Source organism: Alosa alosa, chromosome 8 (genome assembly GCF_017589495.1).
Source record: "Alosa alosa isolate M-15738 ecotype Scorff River chromosome 8, AALO_Geno_1.1, whole genome shotgun sequence".
Taxonomy (NCBI): domain Eukaryota; kingdom Metazoa; phylum Chordata; class Actinopteri; order Clupeiformes; family Clupeidae; genus Alosa; species Alosa alosa.
In genome coordinates, this window is record NC_063196.1 from 5615515 (window position 1) to 5641640 (window position 26126).

The 26126-nt window shown below is 43.1% G+C and overlaps 1 protein-coding gene across 3 annotated transcripts in view; it reads right to left on the reverse strand.

The window, feature by feature from the left end:
• Window positions 1-628: 628 nt before the first annotated feature.
• Window positions 629-26126, reverse strand: part of scml4 (Scm polycomb group protein like 4) — a 47422-nt gene continuing 21924 nt past the window's right edge. For 2 of the 3 annotated variants that reach the window (XM_048251033.1, XM_048251034.1), the window contains exons 3-10: window positions 18353-18573; window positions 18033-18156; window positions 13233-13286; window positions 12212-12412; window positions 11654-11881; window positions 9615-9824; window positions 4682-4827; window positions 629-4454 (exon numbers count right to left, since the gene is read on the reverse strand). In XM_048251033.1, the coding sequence (XP_048106990.1) occupies window positions 4329-4454; window positions 4682-4827; window positions 9615-9824; window positions 11654-11881; window positions 12212-12412; window positions 13233-13286; window positions 18033-18156; window positions 18353-18573 (1310 nt within the window). In that variant the 3' untranslated portion in view covers window positions 629-4328. The remainder of the gene's footprint in view (window positions 4455-4681; window positions 4828-9614; window positions 9825-11653; window positions 11882-12211; window positions 12413-13232; window positions 13287-18032; window positions 18157-18352; window positions 18574-26126) is intronic. The other variant, XM_048251035.1, reaches the window with a different exon arrangement.

Consider the following 26126-nt stretch of genomic DNA (forward strand, 5'->3'; position numbering starts at 1 on the left):
GGTCAGTAGCCAATGAGTTACTAGATCCCGCCCTCCAACATCCGGAAACAAATCCTGCCCTCCTGCTGTCTGTGTCATACCGCACAAGTATTTTGGAACTATTGAGGCATACATGAACCACATGACCGCGTGGTGGCGACATCAAAGAGTGTCACAACTCTCTCTCTCTCTCTATGGCTCTGATTGGACCAAGCTTGCATTGTCTGGTGGCTAGTGTATTGTGCTTCTGAGGATCTGGGATCCTCAGACATGCTGGGTCACTGGAAATTACAGACTACATTACTGATTTAGGGAGGAACAGTGGCTGAACTGCTTGTGTTGAGACAGGATGGATCCTGAATTGACTTCAGCTTATTTGAAATATAGGCCAAATTTCAGCTGACCTGATTGAACTTATTCAGTGGAGGGAATACTTCTGATATGCACACTAAGTAACAGCCAACCAGCAAAAGGTCCAGATACAATTTGAACATCATATTAATTGATAGCTGAAAAATGTAACCACTAAAGTTTTCTGTCAAACAGATTTGCCCACTCCAACACAAATTTGTAAATACCGTATATGCTATAAATGTTCAAATATACAATAAAAAGTCTAAGATTTATCAATAACCAGTTGAAACATGAAGCCATGAAACACTTGTTTTATCCATCAGCAGATATAGATTTAATACAAACAAACAACAAAAAAACAACATTACTAATGATGTTTCAAAGGTGTAGGTCTTGTGAAACAAAGCACTTCATGAAACTACCCCAATATTTTCTTTTTTGAAGCAGATGTACCATACTGATGATGTGTCCCGAAATTGAACATCTTTCCCACGTCTGAAATACAGCGTTCACGCCACGCCACAATGTCCAGGTAGTCCAGGTAGTGCAATATTGATGAGTGATGAGAACTTGGTGAGATGAGGCCAAGGGGGTCGATTATCTGTTCTTCAGAGGAAGTAGTTGTGTGTCACCTTGCTGTACAATATCAGAGAATAAGATTCAGACAGGAGAAAGATTCAACAGAAGATTGGTGTTCCCTCAGTCTTCCACCGGTCTGGCCATGGTGGTCATTGCTCTCTTAGACGAGTGTGTGCTTATCCATTTTTACAAAACGCCAATGAAGACACACCGCTGCTGGCTGCATTTGTTTGAGTACATCATCAATGCTTCTCAACAGAGACAGACGCCTTTTTAACCTCAAAATAGGTCATGTGTTCACGTGTAGATCAGCAATCATTTTTTGAGGGAGGTGCAACTTATACAATTAGTTTTTTTTTTTTCAACTGATATTTTCTGAACTCCTAGTACACATGAAGTGCCACTCAAGGACTTCCTACTCATATCACTACTGAACTCAGGGTGAGTCCATACCCAGTGACGAAACAAGTTGTCCAAAATGCATGATTTGGAGACCCCACCCATTTCTCAGAGCACAGAGGACAACCATGCAAGTGAGTCATTATCTCTTTATTGTAGCCTTTGCGTAATACTCTGCATTCACAAACCGATGCACATACGCATCTAACCCTCAAAAAACACATTTCACAACACTGAAGCCTAATAAAACTTTACAAATAAAAAAACACACACAACCATATATATTTGTGTATACATACAGTATATATATATATATGTAAAAAAGATCAACGTATTCTTTCAAAAACACAGATTTTAGCACCAACATGAATGGTCTGTGTTGTAGTTTGGCGAATGAAGTCGAGCTTCTCAGAAACAATGTGGCGTTGACACATTTCCTCATCATATATAAAAGCATATTTCATATTATCATATTTTATGTACAAATGTCCCTAAAATCACAAAACAAAAAACAGGACAAACACACAGAAGCGCACACAAAGCAATGATATTTCTACGGATACGCCCTCAGAAACTTAACAGAGATCTCAGGTGTGAGATGTCTTGAAATTGACACATTTTGTTTACTGTCAAACAACGCTTCAAATGATGCTTCATTTCCAAGCAACAGATCTGTAGGGCTATGAGGGAGAAGTAAAAAACAAAAACACAATTATATGAGCAGAACTGGTGTGTCTGTGTTGCTTGTGTCTCTTCCAAAGCTTTCATTGGTAGCTAGCAGGCTAAACAGATTAGCCAAAACTGCTAGCGTTGCTACTGTACCAAACTAACTACTGCTGTCAACTGTACCAAACAAATGGAGTGAAACTAAGGACTTGAAGATTATATTTCCTCTGACCAACACACAAATATGCTCCGTCAAATCAACTCTAATGCTCCAAGAACCACATACGATAGCATCACAACCTAGGGTTTGGTAGTTTTAGCCTTTTTATGAGGTTTACTGGGAATTCAATATTTTAGAAAAGGAACTGAACTGAAAAATCACAATTTGATCTGATTCGGAATGAGCTGATTCAGCCATGTGCAATATCATAAGGATCTGAATTTATTATTTATTATTATTATTTTGGAGACGTTTGGCAGGCGTCTGTTTGCAGTGTTTGGGTGTGTGTGTGTGTGTGTGTGTGTGTGTGTGTGTGTGTGTGTGTGTGTAGTTTAGCAGTTCAGACAAAAGTGCATGGCAGCACACTACACTGCTGTTAACAGGCAAACTTAACAAGCTTGAGTAAGACAGGATGAACAAAGCCATTCAATGTGGTGGAGGAAAAACCTGAAGCTTCATACACAGAAGAGGGAGAAAGGTAAACCATGTTATTCCATTACCATGCTTCTAAAGTCATATGGTATTTACAAGTCTGTGTGTGTGTAGAAAGGCTGCGTCTGTTTGTTTGTTTCATCAGCCTAGTGATCCCTATTCTAGCCAAGCCTGTCCTTTTGTTATGCCCTCTGACGGGAGCAAAAATAACACCGATTTCAGCCATTTCTTCTAATAACAAAAACTTTCACGCATGGGGATTTGTGTTCTTCGCTCCATGGTAACAAAGAGAAGCATGGCTGGTGAGGCAAGATTGTCCTGAAGGTTGCCCAGCTGAATGAGGTGTGTGTGTGTGTGTGTGTGTGTGTGAGTGAGTGAGTGAGTGAGTGAGTGAGTGAGAAAGAGAGAGAGAGGTTTCAAAAAAAAAAAAATTGAATTGTGCCATTTTGTTTTTCAAGCTATACTTTCCAAATAAGGAAAACTTATATAATCAAACAAATGAAACCAGATGCCAAATCCAGACCACTACACAAACACTATGTGCTCAGCACATTAATAACTGTCAAGCGCACGCACGCACACACGCGTTGCACACACACACACACACACACACAAACACACACACACACACACACACACACACACACACTACTATATACATATATATGTTGTCATGTTTGGTAGTTTCTAAACAGAACTACATCTGATCTTGAGGGGATTCCTATGGGTAATGATGAGCTCCATGACACAGCCAAGAATCAAAATATACAGCTAATTAATGCTACTTCTACTGGCCATAGCATCACCTAAATATTTGTAGTGTACTAGAGAAGCTAGAGAATTCAGCTATGAATACATCTGTGTGTGTGTGTGAATGAGTGTAACTATACAGTCAGGAGATGGTGTTGTGCAGCATTGAACTGTAGTACCTAAGGGTGGCCACAGGGTGGCAGTACAGCATTGAAGGAAAATAAAATCTAAAGGGAATGGCGTTGGGAGAAACAATGCACTACATTCAGTCTCTCGCTCTCATTCTCACACTCTCACACACACACACACACACACACACACACACACACACACACACACACACACACACACACTTCCTTCGCTACACTAATAAAGCTGCCAGAATAACAGGAGGGGGTACAGTGCTGTGTCGTGAGTGAAGCTCACTTCCGGGCATCTGTACCTACATGTATGGACAGACACTAGCAGCTATCCACAGACGCTAGCAGCTATCCACAGACGCTAGCACCTATCCACAGACGCTAGCACCTATCCACAGACGTTCATGCCTATCGACAGACGCTAGCACATATGGACAGACACTAGCACCTATGGACAGACGCTAGCACCTATCCACAGACACTAGCACCTATGCACAGACGTTCACGCCTATCAACAGACGCTAGCACCTAGCACTTTTTGCCTCCTTGCTTGAGTTCAAGTGCGGTGTGGGACTGTGCACAAATGCAACAATTCACAATGACCCCCATCAAAATATGACAAATTACAAAAGTAAAAAAAAACAACAACAAAAAAACAAAAACAAATCTTAACCGCTGGATATGCAAAAGTGTAGGCAGAGTCCATTTACAGAAAGAAAAAATGCTTGTGAAAAAAATGAAAAAAATGTGTGTGCCAGTCTATGTCAAAGTGTGTCTGTGTATGTGAGTGTATGCACATCTGTGATTGGTCAGAACTTGTTTTGCTTCAGCTTGTCGATATGGTAACAGAGCTTGAGAGCAGGCCCTAGCTTCAGGCCCAGGTACTTCATGATCATATCACTCTTCAGTAGCAGCAGGGCATCGCCGTCAATCTCCTGCTCACACACACACACACATACACACAAACACACTATTAGTACACACACAACTCAAACACATTATCATGAGAGCATGTGTGTAGTGTGAAAGCATACATGATTATGTTTGTGTGTGTGTGTGTGTGTGTGTGTGTGTGTGTGTGTGTGTGTGTGTGTGTTGTGTGTGTGTGTGTGTGTGTGTGTGTGTGTGTGTGTGTGTGTGTGTCTGTGAGTGCTGTACTCACGTGCTTTCTGAACACCTCCGCGTGCGGGCCCAGGGCGTGTGGGTCAGCGTCTTTGACGAACCACACCACCTCCTCCACTGTCCAGCTGGATGGGTCTTTACTGGGGGGCGGCCTGGACTCACACGCCTCGGGCACGGGACTGTAGGCTGGGGAGTGGACAAAACAATCTGTTATTACAAGGATATACATACAACCACACAAGCACACACACCCATGCACAAGCACAAACATACACACTCATTGCTCACATACACTCACGCTTAAACACACTCACATTCACACACCCACACACACACTTACTGTATGCACTCACGTGCATACACATACAAAACACACACACACACACACACACACACACACACACACACTCATGCGTGCACACACACAATCACACTCAACACACACACACACACACACACACACACATACTTTCAGCCTTGTAACATCTGCAATAAAACATTTGTCTGGTGTCAAAGTCAGTGTTAGACATTTGCATATAGTGGTTCTGAAATGACTCATTTACATAAAACAATTGGAAACCAAATATAGCTGCAAGCAGCAATGAGGGGGCCAAGCAGGCAGTTCAGCAGTCCAGAAGTCCAGATTTGCCATGCAACTCAATGCCGTGGCATCAGGCATATAGCATTAAGCAGTCACAACAAGTTCCATGTCAAACAACCCAAGATTGGCTGAGTTACAAGGTCAAGTTTCACATCAAAACATAACTGATTTTGTGTGGCTGAACCAGGGCTGAGTGTCGCAGCCCCCTCACCCAGCCAACCCACCACCGCCGCAATCGCCCTGCCCATCCCACCCGCCCCACCCTTGCATACGCATTAGAATTAACTGGATGGAACTCGCTGTCAACAGTTTCACATCAAAAATAAAAGATCAATTGAGATATGATCATGCTTGCTGTGATTTCAATGCCCCAATAGAGGTCAAAGGTCACCAAATTATTTGTGCATCATCAGACGGTTCTATGGGCTGCCATTGACCTCCATTGCAGAATAATGCAGCAACTACAGGCCAAAATACAATTTTGCCAATTACAGAGCCCCCTAAAGGTCAAAGGTCACCAAATTTCTTGAGCGTCCTCCTGGTGGGTCCTGAGGACCATGTACTAAGTTTGGTTTTGATACATGAAAGCGTTGCTGAGATATGAGCTCACTTCCTGTTTGGCGGCTTCGCCGCAAATTTCGATTGGCTCTTACAGGCGAACGCTTCTGTCAATTGTTCCAGAAAAAAATACACTGATAAGGCATGGTCTGAAGATGGTCTCTGCCAATTTTGGTGAGGATCAGCTGAAATTTGTGACTTGCGAATACTTATTCATGTTTTTGATTAAATCCAATATGGCGACCAAATCAATTACGATGACATCACAAGTTGGCTTGTGTCGGCCTAAGGACCTCCAACAGTATTATCAGACACCACTAGTGCGTTTTAAATCTAAGCACAACAGCAGCTACAGGCCAAAAGGCATGTTTCTTAATTACAGCGCCCCCTAGAGGTCAAAGGTCACAAAATTTCTTGAGCTTCCCCCTGATGGGGTCCTGAGTCCATATACTAAGTTTGGTTATGATAGATGAATGGGTTGCTGAGATATGAGCTCACTTCCTGTTTGGCGGCTTCGCCGCAAATTTCGATTGGCTGTTACGAGCAAACAGTTTTAGTTCCGAAGACAAAAATTGATAACTTTTGTGCGGATTGGTCTGAAGATCATATGTATTAAGTTTCGTTAAAATCGGACAAACTATGTGAGGCGTGAAACTTTAGTTTCACTTTCGATAAAATCCAATATGGCGGAAAATCCATCATGGCGGAAAATGACGTCATAGGGTGCGTTGAACTCGGCTTGAACCAAGGATTCCAACGATACCGCATTTGTGACAATCGGGTCAACAGGTCAAAAGTTATGTGCGTAAACGCACGTCCAACTTTGGCCTGTTGGTGGCGCTAGAGTGCTGGAGATGCTGACATGAAACTTGGTGACATGAATCTTGGGACTGTCCCCAATCAGTGTGCCAAATTTCACAACTTTTTACCAGACGGTTCTATGGGCTGCCATAGACTCCCATGGCGGAAGAAAGTTGCATAATAATAAGAAAAGATAGAAACACAATGGGTGCCTTCGCAGCTTCGCTGCTTGGCCCCCAAATATAGCTGCAAGCAGCAATGAGGGGGCCAAGCAGAGGTTCAGCAGGCCAGATTAACCATGTAAGTCAATGCCGTTGCATCAGACATATAGCCTTAAGCAGTCACAGCAAGTTCCATGCCATACAACCCAAGATTGGCTGAGTTACAAGGTCAAGTTTCACATCAAAACATAACTGATTTTGTGGGGCTGAACCAGGGCTGAGTGTCGCCGCCCCCTCACCCAGCCAGCCCACCGCCGCAATCGCCCCTGCCCATCCCACCCCGTCCCACCCTTGCACGCACACATTAGAATGAACTAGATGGAACTTGCTGTCATCAGTTTCACATCAAAAAAAAAGATTGACTGAGATATGATCACACTTGCTGTGATTTAAACACAGAGGTCAAAATTTACGTCATAGGGGTGTGTTGAACTCGGCAGCCCAAAGGATTCCAATGATACCTCATTTTTGACAATCGGGTCAAGGGGTCAAAAGTTACATGCATGAGCATAAGTCCAACTTTGGCCTGTTGGTGGCTAGAGTGCTGGAGATGCTGACATGAAACTTGGTGAAATGAATTATTGGGACTGTCCCCAATTAGTGTGCAAAATTGTATAACTTTTTACCAGGCGGTTCTATGGGCTGCCATTGACTTCCATGGCGGAAGAAAGTTGCATAATAATAAGAAAAGATAGAAACACAATGGGTGCCTTAGCGGCTAAGCTGCTTGGCTAAATATAGCTGCAAGCAGCAATGGGGGGGCCAAGCAGAGGGTTCAGCAGAGCCAGATTAACCATGTAAGTCAATGCCGTTGCATCAGACATATAGCCTTAAGCAGTCACAGCAAGTTCCATGCCATACAACCCAAGATTGGCTGAGTTACAAAGGTCAAAGTTTCACATCAAAACATAACTGATTTTGTGGGGCTGAACCAGGGCTGAGTGTGTAGCCCCTCACCCAGCCAGCCCACCGCGCCAATGGCCCCTGCCCATCCCACCCGTCCCACCCTTGCCGCACACATTAGAATGAACTAGATGGAACTTGCTGTCATCAGTTTCATCAAAATAAAAGATTGACTGAGATATGATCACACTTGCTGTGATTTTAAACACAGAGGTCAAAAATTTCGTCATAGGGTGTGTTGAACTTCGGCTTGGCCCAAGGATTCCAATGATACCTCATTTTTGACAATCGGGTCAAGGGGTCAGAAGTTACATGCATGAACGCAAGTCCAACTTTGGCCTGTTGGTGGCTAAACGCTTGAGGTGCCAGCATGAAACTTGGTGAAATGAATTATTGGACTGTCCCCAATTAGTGTGCAAATTGTATAACTTTTACCAGGCGGTTCTATAGGCTGCCATTGACTTCCATTGCAAAATAATGCGCATCAACTACTGGCCAAAAATGCATTTTGTCAATTCACGGAGCCCCTAGAGGTCAAATGTCACCAAATTTCTTGAGCGTCCTCCCGATGTGGTCTGAGGTCCATGTACTAAGTTTGGTTTTGATACATGAAAGCGTTGCTGAGATATGAAATCACTTCCTGTTTGGCGGCTTTGCCGCAAATTTTGATTGGCTGGTACAGGTCAATGCTTCTGTCAACTGTTCCAGAAAGCAATGCACTCATCAGGCATGGTCTGAAGATGGTCTCTGCCAATTTTGGTGAAGAACAGATGAAATTTGTGACCTCGCGAAAAACTTATGCGTGTTTTGATTAAATCCAATATGGCGGCGAATCAATTCACGATGACATCACAAGTTGGCTTGGGTCGGCCTAAGGACCTCCAACAGTATTACCAGACACCACTAGTGCGTTTTAATTCTAAGCACAACTGCAGCTACAGGCCAAAAAGCATGTTTCTTAATTACAGCGCCCCCTAGAGGTCAAAGGTCACCAAATTTCTTAAGTGTTCTCCTGATGGGGTCATAAGTCTACCTACCAAGTTTGGTTTTGATAACTGCAAGGGTTGCTGAGATATGAGCTCACTTCCTGTTTGGCAGCTTCGCCGCAAATTTCGATAGGCTGTTATGGGAGAACGGTAATAGTTCCGAAGACGAAAAGCGCGAGCTGAATGAGGCTTGGTCTGAGGATGATCTGTGTCAAATTTGGTGGGAATCAGAGAAAATATGTGACCCCTGATACATTTTAAGTGTTTTTGATTAAATCCAAAATGGTGGAAAATCCACCATGGCGGAAAATGACGTCATAGGGTGCGTTGAACTCGGCTTGGTCCAAGGATTCCAACGATACTTCATTTTTGATAATCGGCCATACGGGTCAAAAGTTACGTGCGTGAACGCACGTCCAATTTTGACCTATTGGTGGCGCTAGAGTGCTTGAGGTGCCATCATGAAACTTGGTGACATTAATCACGGGACTGTCCCTAATCAGTGTGCCAAATTTCACAACTTTTCACCAGACGGTTCTATGGGCTGCCATTGACTTCCATTGGCGGAAGCGTAATAATAAGAAGAAAAGGTAGAAACACAATGGGTGCCTTCGCAGCTTCGCTGCTTGGCCCCCAATAATCTGGCACAGCTTTACTAGTAGTGGCTGATCTTTGAAGTAATAATCTGAAGTAATAAACGTGTTCATGACGTGTTATGCCAGTGTCAGGAAGCAAAGTTCAAATGAAGTGTTTGGGCCAGAACATGCTAGGGATATAAAGATGTCTTACTGAGACAGAACATGCTAGGGATATAAAGATGTCTTACTGACCAAAAGTAATACAAGTTTTCTGCTCATACTGCCCTCCCCAATTCACTTCCTACTTCCTGTGTGCTGGGCTCACCACTTCTGTTTCCTTCCTGGAAGCTGCCGGGGCTGGACGCCTGTCGGCACACACCCCCAGAGTAGGCGGGGCCAGATCGGAACCCGTAGGCCGGTTTGGGCGGGTATGGCGACGTCATCGCCCCGAAGGCCGAGTCGCTGGGGTCCACCGAGTACCTCTTGCTGGAGTCCAGGCCGTCGCCGTGGTAATCCTCACGCATGGGAGAGTCCGCTTGGGGGAAAATCACAAGATAATGTGGGTGAAGTCAGAAGTGATGTAAAAAAGTTAGGAATTCAACCCACCTGAATTGCTGACATGTAGATATATAATGTGAACAGAACGGTGAAAAAAAAACTAAAAAAAACTTAAACCTATATACTGCATCCCATCATCAACTTCTAAGTGTTAGGCATCATCAACTTCTAAGTTAGCCACATTTGGTCTAATCCAAAGCTAAAAGCTTTTCTAAATAGGCATCTTTATTGAAGTGTTTTTTTTTCTGGGAATTCACACCGTAGGCAAGACCTAGGCGTGAGTAAAGTGTAAATGAATCAATTCACACTGCCCCCATCTCTGACAATGTGTTTTAACTGTGTGAGTTTTTGTGTGCTTCACATATGTGCTAAATTAATAGTGAAGCACCAAAATGTGATTTAGTCGGACGGAATATGCGCATAAATCCACACAAGTCGACCAGTGTGAATACCTACATTTATTTATAATAGCTACGTTGATTCTAAAGTAATTCTGTCTCTAACAATAGGCGGACGTCAGACGAGCACCTGAAAAATGCTTCAAAAACGTTTCTGATGTAAACTGGTCACAAGTCCAGGTCGAGGCTTAATCCATGTACACACACACACACCTCAAGCCCAGGCCGAGGCTTAATCCATGTACACACACACACACACCTCAAACCCAGGCCGAGGCTTAATCCATATAAGGGATACCAGCCCATCAGGTTGTAGTCTTCTCTTATCAACAATTACTTTAGCTTTGCATCCTAACACCCACCAATGACCACATCACTTTTGTTAATCAACTGCTACTCTCATTCATCAGATTATTTACATGCGCTTGTTGATGTAAGTTTAGATGTTGCCTTTGGGATTTGGTGTTCTCGTTTCCCTGTTGTCCATGTTCTGCTGCTCCATGTGAGAGCTGCAGCATTTCCCCCAGTAGGGGTGTAGAGGTCCACAGATTCCTACCGAACCGTTTAGGTACTGGACGTTAGGTTCAATACAGAAGTGTACCGAATGTACCAAATCCAGTCTTTAACAGTAATCAACAGTATACCTTTTTGCCTGCAGACCATGTTTCAAATGCGAGTTCCCACACAAACATAATTAAGTGTCGGATCGTATGTCAGTTTAGTCAATTAAAGTCAAAAACATTTGACACCTTTTCAAAATACTATTCCCGTTGCACATCACCAATATTGTCAATGCATTTTAGGTTAGCAGTACAGGCTTACTGTACCGAATATTTACCGAACTGTGACTTCAAAACTGAGGTACACACCAAACTGATTTCTGTGTACCGTTACACTCCTATCCCCCAGTCAAATAAAACACGCCTTAACATAGAGACTCAAGGGGCACATCACTAAAAGCAATCAAGCATCATGGCCACTCAAAAATGAACCAGACAGAAACACTGCCACCAATCAGAGGAGCAGGTATTTCATTGGCTAAATGGAAATATTAATTCTTTATCTATTACTATGGCAACACCAGTGTTTAGTTATTCTGTGTGCTGACGGGACTGTTGCAGATGAGAAACACTGAAAGAGGAAGACACACACACACACACACACACACACACACACACACACACACATACACACACACACACACACACAGACACACAGTAATTTACACACATGCAGGGTGTGAGGTTAACACACAGGAGGGGAGTGCATTAGCTCTAGGTATATGTATCATACACTGCACTTAAGGCAAGCCAGAAAAACAGTAAAGGCACACACACACACACACACACACACACACACACACACACACACACCACAGGACTTCAAATGGTGCAGGTTCTCCACTTACTGGCCTTGGGCTGCCCATCAGCCAGCTTGTCGTTGTGGAAGGAGAGGGATGATGATGAGGAGGAGGAGGACAGCGAGGAAGACGCTGACGAGGACGGCGGAATGGGTTGCTCGCTGAACAGGTTCTCGCAGAGGAGGCTACGGCAGAGCTTCTTCAGGAAGCGCAGCACATACCCCACGCTGTTCACCACCGGCAGGCTCAACAGGTGCTGCTTACCGTCAAAGGTGGCTACGCCAGCACACACACACACACACACACGCATGCACACACAAACGCGCGCACACACACACACACACACACACACACACACACATACAGAAAAAATGTGAAAATGTGTACATTTGCATGCTTTATTTCCTCAATAGGTATATAGATGTCTTTACATATGCATTACATATAAGCAGCCTATAAGTTTAAGTGTGTACGTGTGCATATTTGCACAATAATTGATGGCGGACCAGGGTTTATGTCTGTCTGTTTTCTGCTGGTTTGCGCTATGTGTGTGTCTATGTGTGTGTCTGTGTGTGTGTCTGTGTGTGTCTGTGTGTGTGTGTGTACCTGAGATCTTCTCTCCTCCATAGCCCTGTGTCAGCAGGGTGAACACAGTCTTCTGCTGGTATGCGCTGTCTATGCAGCCCTGGACAGCCTGCTGGAGCACCACAGAGGGACGAGCCGGACCCAGGTGGTCCGGTAGCTGCAGGACCTTCTGCCGGTCCAGATTTGGCCCGGTGTTCACGTGCTTATTCACGTAGATACACACTACAGGGAGAGAGAGAGAGAGAGAGAGAGAGAGAGTTGCATTACAGTGGAAACACATAATCTGTGGATGTTCTTCAGAAAAACAAGAGTTTCATTCAGTCTATGACTTTCTTTTTCGTAATCCAGGAGAGTTTACAAAGCATTTTCAGGTTTCAGAAGTGTTGAAATTGTTGTAATATTAACAATGCCAATACAAATCAACAGAATGGGGGATTAACCTATGAATCATACAATAGTTAGGTCCAGTCAAAACATAATGTATACAGTCTATGAGTCAAACAACTGACTTGTGATTGGATGAAGAGGACATCCTGACCCAAGCCTAATGGACTCTTCATCATCACTAGTCATCACTCAACATTTGATATACTATTGCACTGAACTCTACAACGTCCATAGGCAGGGATCACATTGACAAGTGGCAAGCGGAAGACTTCCTATTGTTCGCTATGGTTTGGCAGTGGAACAGCTGCTGCGGCAGTGTTAGCGCTAAGGCTAACAATTTGAGCGTTGGCTCAACTTTAAAAGTAACACAAGGTTCATCAATTGTCAGTTTAGGCAGTTCTGTAGACCGCTCATGCAACTTAGGAATGAAATAGAACTTTAAATTATTATGGTCTGCTGCCGCTTTGTTACTCCCAATGTGACCCCCCTTATTCTGTTTAACTGAAGCCAGACAGCAGATTGCCAGGCAGTGTTTTTTTTTATATATACACATTTGACTGTTGTGGATGGCGAGGGGGGTGGAGGGGGGGGAATGAACATTTAACTGAGCGTACAAATGAACATGTACAAATGAACATAGCCTCTGTGACTCAACTTGGCTGCAGGGGGAATGGATTTGTTGCTTGGTGACGCCTGATGCTGAACAGTCCTATTTTTTTTGGAGCAGAGAGTGAATCATCAAAATCAAAATAAACAAAAAACTACGCTAACATTCTGGTGACAAAGTCAGTGAGCTGATACACAGGTGTTGTGCAAAAGCACTAATGTCTCATTTTTTTAAAGACAGGATTAGGAACGATACAGAGAGAAAGAAAGGGGGATGAGGAAACAGAGAAGAGGGAGAGATAGAGGGGAAGGAGGGACAGTAAGAAACAGAGGAGAAATGAGCGTAGCACAGAAATGAAAAGTGGCAGAGAGGAGGATAAAGATTAAAAAGGACACAGACTTCTGTAACAAGAGCAAAGATTTGACATCAGAGGAACAAAAACTATTTACTGTCTGTATTTACTATTTACTATTGTTACTGTATTTACTATTTAAACCAAACAAAAACACACGAGTGGCCACCAGTGAAATATGGCGACAGACACACAAGCATGGCTTCATGCCTTGACCCCAACTTGACCTTCCGCATTGGAGGAAAGGTCATGACCTCCGAGAGCTTAGCAACCACTCCAGTGCAGCTAGTCACATGGCCCTGTGGCTGAGTCTCTGGTGATAAACTGCAGAACAAGAACTCCCACGAGCAACTGCAGGACAATTCAGCACTATCTTATCGGCCACGGCAACTCACATGCCAGATTGTTTGCATAACTGACACGCACAAAAACGTACCCACACACACACACACACACAGACGCAGACGCACACACATAAATCGCACAGCTGTCAGACGGTGTCGGAAATCAATGGTGGTCTTTGATGAGAGAGCAAGTGTGAGAGAAAGAGAGATAAGACCAGATAAGACACAAGACAGGAAATGGACAGAGTGAATGAATGAGTGTGTAAATGGGCCTTCTGGACACTTTCAGTCTACAGAGGCAGCAGGGAGAGAGAGAAGAGAGGAGTGTGAGAGAGGAAGAGAGAGAGAGAGAGATAGAGAGAGGGAAAGTGACAAATAAGAGAGAGAAGGAAGGAAAGGAGAGAAATAAAGAGAAAGCAAAGGAGTGAGTGAGATAGAAAAGGGGAAGAGAGGGAAAAAGAACAGGGGAGGGGAAAGAGAGAGCAAAGGAGGGAAAGAGTGTTTGATTAAGATGGAAAGAAAGAAAAGCAGTAAGAGGAGGAAAAAACCAGGGGCCGGTTCCCCGATAACGCTCACTCTTAGCGCGCTAAGAAGACTCAAAAGATTTATCTTACCAAAGTTGTTTATGTTTCTAAGGGTCTGTCCACACGGAGACGCTTTTTAGGTTAAACGCAGAGGTTTTGCTTCGTCAAATTGTGAATTTCGAGAGCACACTTGGCAATCGACTCCTACGGACTTTCCCTTAAAGATGGCAGCAAAGATGGCAACATTTCCGGAAAGGTACTGGCTTGATGAAATTCATTCTGGACTCTCTATCCGACCACATAAAGACCTCGGGATACTTCGGTTTGGCTTTAGGGACCCTCTACTCACTACCACGTAAGTGTAATGTTGTTTGGAACTGTAGAAGAGGTATAAAAATAGTGTTTTGTAGCGGCAAAATAATATGCCCTGGTCACTTACACACTAACGAGTTTTGACTAAAAACGGTAAAATCGAACTTTCTCAAAACACATCCAAATGACATGATTTTGATGTCAACTCAACGTATGTACTCCCAATCATCCGTAAATTGATCTAAAGTGCATTTTACTCCGGATAATTCCTTTAACACGCTGCCTCTTACGTTCGACGTTACAAAGGTGCTGTCCCAAGTGAAGGTGCTGAATTAGTTGACATCGATTGCTCAGGAATCGATTTTCTACTTCATGTGAAGGTGCATGGCGGCGTTAAGAAACACAACACGTTCCTCATGAAACATTCCTCAAATTATTCCAGTAAGATTTATTTTAACATAGTTCAAGTAATCAGTAAAATATAAACTATTAACTAAATTATCAAATTGTCAGTAATATGTTCACACGATATGTTGTGACTCGTAGACTAACCGGGTAGGCCTATCCCTCGCTAATCATACATCCACCCTCCTTATCCCGTTGTGCCACTTGTCTTCTTGACATGGGTTTAACAACTTCTTAAAATTATGTAATACACTTTTATATTAATGGTAAGGTACCTTACAATTATAATTTATTAGCAAGCAGCTGCAGTTACTTCTGTTTAATGCGGTATTGATAGATAGATAGATACTTTATTGATCCCCAGGGGAAATTCAAGGTTCAAATTAAAAAAATGCCATTGGTTAATGCTTTCAATAAAAAGCAACCTATCTACAATGAACAGAGAGAGATTTAGATACAGTATGGTGGGGAAGCAACGTAATAAATGGGCACCAAGCTTCTCGTCAGAGGAACTTGAAGTTTTGCTGGACGAGGTGAGCTGCGCCAAAAGGTGACACCGTTTTCCAGCTTCGAATAACTTGTGCAACAGCAACAAAAAAGAGCTATGGAGCGACATGGACTACACAGCGTTTTTGATTCAATACAAGGACACGTTGGATCGCTGCCATAGGCCTAGTTGGTAAACACTGGACACCACCATGCTTACCCATTTATAGATCTTAGCCATTTAGAGGCAAATTCTTTGCCAGCTTTTTTATTTTTAAAAGTGATTGCCAATTTGAGCGGCTTTAATGACATTACTAAATAGCTAATTACCACCATATTAGTTCTGATCTGAAAATAAAGTAAACTTCATAAATAGGCCTGCATCCATTCTTGAACATATTTTATTAGTCTTAAAATGTCCATAACATAAAATCATCGTTGAGCCACAACATTGTCAACATACTGTCGGCCTACCATAGTTTGACTTGTACTGAGCTGCGCTGATTTCTAAAGACTGCTGCACAGTGGCGGCGACTAGCGTCTTGAGAGCTCAAACAACGCTTAAGAGAGCTTACGAGCGGTTCAGACCAACCCGAGCGTGTGACTTACAGAAGATATACTTAAGCGTACTGACGTGTCGGGAATCGTGCCATAACGTTAAGAGATAGGTTAAGGAATAGGTTAAGAACTACTTAGCGATAAGAACGTTTTGGGGAACCGGCCCCTGAACATTTGAGAGAGGAGTGTGTGTGAGAGAGACTCGTCCATCTGTTTAGCCATCCCTCCATCCCATTCTCCATCTGGCCACTGACCACTCAAACCTCTGGCTCCAATATTTGGACTGACAGTCAGCAAATATTTGACAACTCATTTGTAATGAGACGGAAGGAAGGGAAAGAGAGGGAGGGAGAGAATGTGAGAGGAAGGTAGAGAAATACAGAGAGAGAATGAGAGATGGAGTAAGAGAGAACGAGAGTGGGAGAGATAGAGGGATCATGAAAGAGAGAGAGAAAGAGAGAGAGATGATGAGAGTGAGAGAGAATGAGAGGGGGAAGGGGAGAGAGGGTTATAACAGGAAAGAGAAGAGATAAAACTAATAGAAAAGGGAGGGCAAGATTGGGGGTGATTGATGCATTTTTCATTTCAGGGATGAGAATCCAATCACAGATTCATGCCAAGGGCCCCCCCCAGCGAGAGAGAGAGAGAGAGAGAGAGAGAGAGAGAGAGAGAGAGAGAGAGAGAGTGAGAGCACAAGGACAAAAGGAGAAGAGTGAGTGAAGGGTGAAGGGAGAGAGAGAGAGATAGAGGGGGTTGATTTCCTCTATGAAATAATAAATAAATAAATAAATAAATAAATAAATATTTTTTTAAATGAAGCGGATTGTTTTCTATGTAATGGAGAACTGGATTAAAATAGAGTTACTGGTTACACTCCAACACCTGACAAGAAAAGAAGATGGACAAGGAAAAGGCTCACGCCCAACACACACACACACACACACACACACACACACACACACAAGAAGATGACAGTGTGAAGGAATCTTCCCAGTCATTCACTCCCATTCCAATCTCTCTCTCTCTCACACACACACACACACACACACTCTCTCCCTTTCTTTCTTACGTTATTTCTTTTCTCTCTCTCTCTGTCTCTCTAATCCCTCCCCCTACGTCTGGCTCATGTGTTGGCTTTTGTTTGACAGATAACCATGCTGGGGATTTCCTAACACACACACAGACACACACACACGTACGCACACACACCACATACTTGTCACGCCCATACACCACATGTCTGCCAACACAAAGTGGTGGAGTGGATAACTCCCAAATAACACTCTCATGCACATGCTCAAGGCACCGCAAACAAAAACACAAGAGATTACACTTAAAACAGTCAATGCAGGGCATGCAGGCGCAGGCACACACACACACACACACTGAAAACAGCTATACTAAAATAGACTCTAGCCTTGGACATGATGGGCATCTATGTATAAAAAAAACATGCATTGCACACACAGATGCGTGTGTGTGTGTGTGTGTGTGTGTGTGAGTGTGTGTGTGTGTGTGTGTGTGTTTGTGTTATCTGTGAGTATTTGCAGCCTGACCTGAGTGTGGTTTGATGCATGTGCATGTGATGTGTGTATGCATGTGTGTGTGTGAGTGTGTGTGTGACCTGTGAACATTTGCTTGTGTAGATTAGTGTGGTATATAGCATGTGGTGTAGCTGAGTGTGGTCTGGTGTGTGTGTATGTGTGTGTGTGTGTGTGTGTGTGTGTGTGTGTGTGTGTGTTACCTGTGAGTATCTGTGGTGTGGCCGAGTGTGGAATGATGTGTGTGTGTGTGTGTGTCTGTGTGTGTGCGTTGTGTGTGTGTGTGTGTGTGTGTGTGTGTGTGTGCGCGTGTGTGTGTGTGTTACCTGTGAGTATCTGTGGCGTGGCTGAGTGTGGAATGGTAGCAGCATCCTGTGGGATGGAGCTCATGTCAGGCTCTGGGGTGCTACTGGGTGGAGAGATGGGGGTCATCACCATACGAGACTTCAGCTGCATGGAGTGGAAACACACACACACACACACACACACACACACACCAAAACATAGACACACACAAATAACACAAATAGTTAATTCAATTTCTTTTATATTCCTAATCTTAGCTGAATGGTGCTTTGTGCGGTCTGACTACTGATAAGATCTATTAAGTTTTCTATTTCACACACACACTCACACAAACACACACCTTGAAGCCTGGTTTTCTGCCCCTCTTCTTGGGCACTTTAATGGGTGGGAGGGGTTCTGGGTAGCGGCTCTGAAACTCCAGCTTCCTGATTGGAGGACGGCCTCTTTTCCGTCCCGGAACCTTTGTGCCGGGGGGCGGGAGAAAGGAGGGGCTTATCACCCCTGGCGACTGCATCTCCCCACCCCCTGACTGTGCTGACACGGCTGGAATACTCATCAGACCTGAAGGGAGGAGATAGAGGAAAGAGAGAGAGAGAGAGAGAGAGAGAGAGAGAGGGAGAGGGGAAGAGAGAGGAAAACATAGAAAGGGAGCATTGGGAAGAGATGGCAGAAAGAGAGAGAGAGAGAGAGAGAGAGAGGAAGAGAAAGTTTACAAAAGGTCAATAGGGTCAAGGAGGTTAACAATTCATGACCAGCTATTCTTCACTGCACACTGAAGTCGATCGAGCTTAATGATTCATGATCAAGGACATGGCACACTGATGTTGGTCAAGCTTAATGATTGCTGAGATTCCTGTCACTTTTATTTGGTCGGAGGGCAAATATGAGTCCAGCACATTCCGCTTCCGACGGTCTACTATTTACATTCCATTTTTTTTTATAGAACCCTGCAGATGCCTAACCCTTTCACTGCCACCGTGGTGATTACAATTCAGCTCTATTTTTGTCAGCTCCACTCAATAAAGTCAATTGGTTATTGAATGCCTGCCGTGGTGAAGATTTCGGTGGGCCATGGTGGACGCCGGTGTGCAGGCCGCTTAAACCTCCTCTGACTGGAGAGAAAAATTGATTTATTTTCCCATTAAATATTTTGAAACTTTTGAGAGCCAGTGCTAGCTTCAGGACAGACCCCACACTGTGCACATCGATACCAGATCCATAAATCATATGGATGGCCTTGCCCTCAAAGGCCTTGAGTCAAAGTGTCTGCTGTCCAGCCTCGTCGCATAGACATCCACCATCGATTCAGTTCCCAGGGGTTATTTTCTTACAGTCGGACTCTCATGAGACATGTTCAAGGGTCATGTCCTGCCTGACCTCTGGGGTTATATGACGTGTTCAGGGGTCATTTGCAGGTCGGGTGACAGGGATTACATGTCTATTACTATCATCTTTCCTTCCAAGTCATTATATTGCATAGAATGCAATATATATGAACACTCATATAGATGCATATTAAAGCATTAATAATAGTTGCTGTTATGTTACATATATGTTATACATACACACATAAATAATGTTTACAATATAATATGTATTTATACTTTATAGGCTACAATATAATGTGATCTGGTGTCTTTTGGTGAGATAGTTAGCCATGCCATGATGTGATAGCAACTCTTCCAATTTCCATGTTCCTGGGTGGTGATAGTGGGAGTGACCTCCTCATGATCATCATCAACATCAATTTGAAGTAGATACCAAAACTAGCTGTTTACAAAATATATCTCAATTACTCACTTACTCAATTAGACAGTTGCTTTAGCTGCAGCTATCTGTCTGGAGACAATCATGGCAGAACATGGCCTAATGTATGTGGAAATGATTCTTAAAGCATTAATGGCAACCATGACACTTTGCAAACCAACCGAAGACACTTCCTGACGACGGAGGGAAAAAGGTGAAATGTGGAGTTCATGGGTGGGATCCTGAACAAAACCCACAAGGCGTATCCTCATCAGTGTTTAGTGTTTTAACATGCTTCAAATCTACACTGTCTGCGAGTTGGCTCTAGAAAGTGAACTCTCATGACACACACACACTCATGACACACACACTCTCTCACACACACACACACACACACACACACACACACACAGACAGTGCCGATATTACATCACGCCAGGCGAGGCTGGGCCAAACCTAATGCACTCATGATGGTAAACTATGGACTCAATCTGCCAGCTCCAGTCTCCAGCCACGCCTGGATAGTGGATACATTACCAGTCTTTTACATTTAATGACAGTAGAGACCGCAAAACCTGGTCTCTGCTTTCACACTGTAAATGTCTGCATGCGCAGGGGTCAACATACAGTAAGTAATGGCCCGCTGGCCAGGGGCAAGTAGGCTAAAGGAGAATGTCTGGCAAGTTGGTTGACCTGTTTGCTGTTTGCTTTTCCACCAGTTACCATCAGGCCATCCTTAAAAATATTTTCGTTTGCCGTAACCCGACCGACCCTGTCAATTTAGAACCGACCCAAATATTTTTTTTCCCCCTTTTAGTCCGACCGACTTGCGGGTTGTAAACTTCGTTAATACCCGACCCGATTGTTTTTTTTTTACTCTAAACAACCAATACAAATGCAATAAAATAATAGTTATTTTAGTAGGCCCAAGTATTGTGAATATAAATTGCCTACATGCAAACGTGGCTCACTTAAAAAAAAACCTGTGGCGTCATCTCTACACCATTGGTTTTACGATGTCACTTCGTTTCATTCACACAAACTGATAACGCTGTTATTTTAAGTTCTGGAAGAACTGTGGCCAGATCTTTTTTCTCATCCCTTCTCCCCCTAGTCTAGCGGTGACCGTGGTCGGAGTATTGAAATTGGTTTGTGGTCTATTCAGCATTTCTCCAAATATGGGTCCCTCAACATGGAGACTGCTGAGTCGTGGAGTGAAATTAGGCCCGGTGCTTCATCTGATAATTTGCTGCGAAAGTTGATCAAGAAACCGCGAATCGACGAAAAAAAAGAAAACAAACGTTTCTGCTATCGATGTCATTAAACATGGAGCCCTACAATTAAGTGGTGGTATGATCATTCATTCAATGGCGCTTCTCTTGCAGAGAAAACTGAAACTAATCGATAACGTTGGTATCAAAGCTCCGCTTCAACCTGTTGGAAGGCTATTTATTTATTTAACTAAACTTAATAGAACGACGTTGTTTTTGAACTTCCTTTAGAAACAGAGCAGAGACTGTATAATACACTGTATAGCATTGAGTAGGCCTATTGTATAGTCAAATTTCAATATAAATTATGTACAAGAGCTATTGTAGCCTTCTTTCTGGGTACATGTAGATGAGCCCTATGACCCAAAAGTCTGCCATGACCGGCCTCAGGTCAAAGAAGTTTGAGAAAGGCTGGTCTATATAACCTGCATCAGAATGAGGGTTTGCAATGGTGCGCCTGAAGGCACGGGTTGAAGACCCAGTCAGTTACGCCAATGACATATGCACATTTTGTAAATTCATTCCTAGGTAATCAACATGACCAAAATTGAACTTTTTTTTTTACTTTGAATCTTGAAAAAAAATATATTGACCTACCTACCGACCCATTTTTATTTTTTTTTGGCTGTTACTGCAAACAAAAATATTTTTAAGGATGGCCTCACGAGTCAGCTCAGCTCCACTGCTAAGTGGTTGAAGCTAAGCATGTGAGACCACTGAAAGAAAGATGGAAACTCATGCACAAATCTGATGATTCTTGGGATGGTGAATATATACAAAGGGCCAGCACAAATCTGAAGGCAATGACAACGACCCTGTTGTTACATTCACTAGGCCTGAAGTACCCAATAGAAAGCAACACAATATTCACGGGTTTCATCAGGTCCCTTTCCACAGGTGTATAAAATCAAGCACCTAGATTATGAATGCAGACTGCATGATGCTTGATTAATACACCTGTGGAAAGGGACCTGATGAATAGGCTCATCATTTTACCTTCAAATGATGGCTTCAAGCTCATTTTGACGCCACATTGACTTACAATAAGCATTGTAGATGTGCGCCCGGAATGCCTGCTATTGCACTATGTAGCGTTTTTGCCCCGAGTGTGATCATGTCCTTTTCATAATTTTTAGATGAATTTGACACCCCCTTAGCGCTCATACCCAATATGTTGAAGATTGACCAAATGGGGAATTCCTACATTGTGTTACTTTAATGGTGACCTATTAAAACAACACTCATCCGGTTTGAGAACTGGCTGGAGACTTTTATTGAGTCAAACTGATTGGAATGAAACAACCTCACACTCAAATCTGTGTACCAAGGCCGTAGCCATGATGTCAACATTGGGGGGGACCAAATCTGTGGTGCGGTGTGAATTTCAATTCACATTTCCTGCCATGCAAAAATATTATTAAAATCACAAACAAGTCATTAGTTAAGTCAAGCAATTAGGATATCAAACTTTTGACGGACATAGACACGGATGGATTATGAACCTCTGGGCATAGATGCAAAAAATCCCTCCCCTGTAAAGATAGGGGCGCCCGGGGGCATACTTCCCCGGAAGACTTAAAAAAATGACCCTTTATAATTATGACGACTTGTGAGTTTTGTGGAAATAGAAGAGAAGGGCGGAGAAGCAACTTCACACAGTCTTAGGCTTCAGGGCCCCCTGAGCTCTTGGGCCCAGTAGGTCCATTCAATAATCCATCCCTGGATATAGACCTGTGGTATGACTCCATTTGTCCAAAATGTGTATTTTAAAAGAAAATACAAACTAGAGTATATTTGATAACCTCTATATTACACTGAATGCTTACTCATAGGTTTGGACCTATAGCCCAATCATATTTTGTATTTTGATTTTATTATTCTGGCAGCTAATCACACAATTTTAGTTTGAAAGGGATGGGATTCAAGATAGGCTAGCCTACTAAGTCAGGTCCCTCTTCTGTCTGACTCACCTCAAGTTACCCTATGCATTATAGACTGGTTTCTGACAGAAATTACGTTTTGTGTTAACATGTAGAAACACAGCCTTTATTTGGTGAATAGAGGTGGAAATTCCTTTCATTGGTTATTGTCCGCGATTCACATTAACTGTAGGTTATCACCGCCATTGTAAAAGTTTTTTCAACTTTTGTGCCGTCGCCACATTTGAGTGCTATGTTTTGCCTGCATGGATGCGCGATTGAGCGTGCATCTAAATGTAACATGCAAGATGCAACAACCATTTCTAAGAGGTTTATAAACCGGTTAATTTCTGACATTACTACTAGCATATGAATGCATTATTTATGTTGTAAGACATGTGAAAGAAATGAATGACACAGGCACGCTAACAAATTCAAATAAAAGGACACTTTTTTTTTCTTTTTCGCTATCATTGAGAAAATAGGCTACAATATGGAATTGCTTCAAAGTTTCCTTTGAGTCTGATCAGCTTCAAAAATGAATGGGGTTTCCTTAGACAGTGCTACACCTTTCCAACAAGTTTTGTGAGAATTGTACCGGTATCTTTTGCAATATTGTTGACAGCGAGCACCGCAGCAGGGTGCAGGAAGCTTTTGATAGCGCACGCCTCAAACGATAAACGATAAAGAGGCTACTCTCTCTGAAACCATCAACAGGTCACTAATTTGTACGTTATTTACATTTGATTGCATTTCAGATGGCGGGACTTGTTGGTTTCCTGTAGCCTATAGCGTGTTTTTCTTTCTTTATTTTTCTATGTCTGAATATTGGGGGGGGACATTTTGGTCACGTCTGAATATTCTATGGTGACTACGGCCCTGCTGTGTACAGGTCCTTCACTCACTCAAATCTGTGTGCATAGACGTTTAAAATGTGTCCATTTTATTTGCAGATTAAAAGATCTATGCAGAGTTTCATTCCATTCAATTCCATGGTGACCTATAAATTTGAACTCCACAGATCAACTGATTAGGCCTACTCCTTTGTCCTCATGAAATTCCATCAAAAAGACGATTGACCCCCAAAGCACTATTTCTCATAAGAAAAGATGAATATAACACACATTGGTGAGTCGTTAAATTGGACAGGGGGCTCTTAATTAATTATAACTTAATATGTGGGTATATTAGGCCTATACTAGTATCTAATTATGATATTAACAATCCCAGTGAATAAGTAACATCTCTGACAAAGAATAAGCATTTTAATATTATATTTTTAATATAAACTTCTTTCTTCCAGTCAGGCAAGGGCTAAGTATATTTACATCATAATAAACGATTGACTAAGCTGTATCTAACGTATTAGATACTGTATCTAAAGTATTCTGCCTTGTACTGCTGTGAATTGGCTATCTCTATTGGGCTAGTGTATTTTGCTTAGGTGGGTTGCAGGGTTATATTTGAACACACAGGGCGTGAGAATAGTGTATAATTACCCCTGTTGTGAAATTAAGATATAAGCACACACACACACACATACAGGCACATTCACACACACTCAGATGAAAGAATGCTAGAATGCTGGAAGGTAAAGTATTTGATACTGTCTGAATGAGAGTAATATATTCCAAAACATAAAGGGGACACACACACACACACACACACATTATAGAACTGAGGTTAGGTTAGAAGACAATTTGATACTGTATACAGTCAGCAACCCAAGAACATACATCCTTTCACATTAACTCTTAAACCCCATCCCCCCACACACAGCCTACACCAGAATGGCATGTGACCATTTACTTTTAAAACTACAGAAACTATTTTTTTAACTGCTGAAATTGTCCACACCCCTGTGTGTGTGTGTGTGTGTGTGTGTGTGTGTGTGTGCGTGTGCGTGCGTGCAGGCCTACTGTGGGTCCTGAAATGCCACCGCAGCATAATAACACTACATCACTCTCACAAAAGAACCACACAGCATTGCATGAAACATACAAAAACAAAGACACAATTATGCTTAAGTATATGTCTGTGGCACTGTACTAAAATGCATCTGCAGGACAAAACCACAGCAGCCTTAGAGACCTGAGGGGAACACAGCAGAGAGAGAAACAGCAATGGTGGACCATGTGCTTATTTGTCATGCCAATTAAACTTATTGTACTGAACCAAGACAAAAAAGAGGCAGTGAGAGTAAGAACGTGTGTGTGTGAGAGAGAGAGAGAGAGAGAGAGAGAGAGAGAGAACAAGTGCTCTAAAACACATCTCCACCACATGCAGCATCTTTCCCCGCAGCTCTGCTGTGCACCCGTCCCTCTCTCCGCCTAGAACCCTCCCCCAATTATCCCCTCTTCCCCACTCTCTCTCTCTCTCTCTCTCTCGCTGCCTGTGCTCCCCCTCCCCCTCCGGCTGCCGTGCCAACTCGCATCCATCCATTTATCTATCCACACGAAACTCCAGACAGTTGGCCTTAAAGACCAGGCCGACAGGTTCACCCAGGACTCGGTTTAAAGTGAAGGATTTTCGCATGAAACCAACACACAAAGACCGAATAAAAAAACAGCTACACCCGTACGTCGCTCTCTGATCTTAAACCGGCTGTTGCTCGATTTTGACAGCTCAATTGGACTTTCGGGCGTTACGTTTAAGCTGTTGCAAACTACACCAACATTTCGAAACCCAACCGCATTTATTAGGGACGCTTTTCTTAACCTGATATATAATAGGCTATATTCTCTCTGTATTTCCGCGGATAGGCTACAGCCCGGCTTGCTGGCTAACAGCTGCCGACCAACTACGCAGCCCTGTCGGTAAAAAATAATAAGGTCCCTTTACATTTTCTCTGAGCGTTTTGTGTGCACTATGCCTGTGTATGTGCGAGTGTGTATGTGTGTGTGTGTGTGTGAGAGAGAGTGTGTGTTGTTGTTAATGTGCAGTGTTGTTGCCTTGCGTGACGCGCTTCTTCCCCGTTTGCTAAAATCCCGCTGCTGCAGAAGAGAAAGCGAAACAGAACCGCAGGCATGATGACCGCGACAAAGTCCACTCACGCAAGCCTACCATTCAAATGTTGTCGGAGAAAGGATTGCGTTTTGTAGAGCTCTCGCTCGGAGTTTTCTTTTCTGCTCGCTGTCAGTCCGCCCGAAACTGCTCCCGTGCCTCTGCCGTTCGTCGA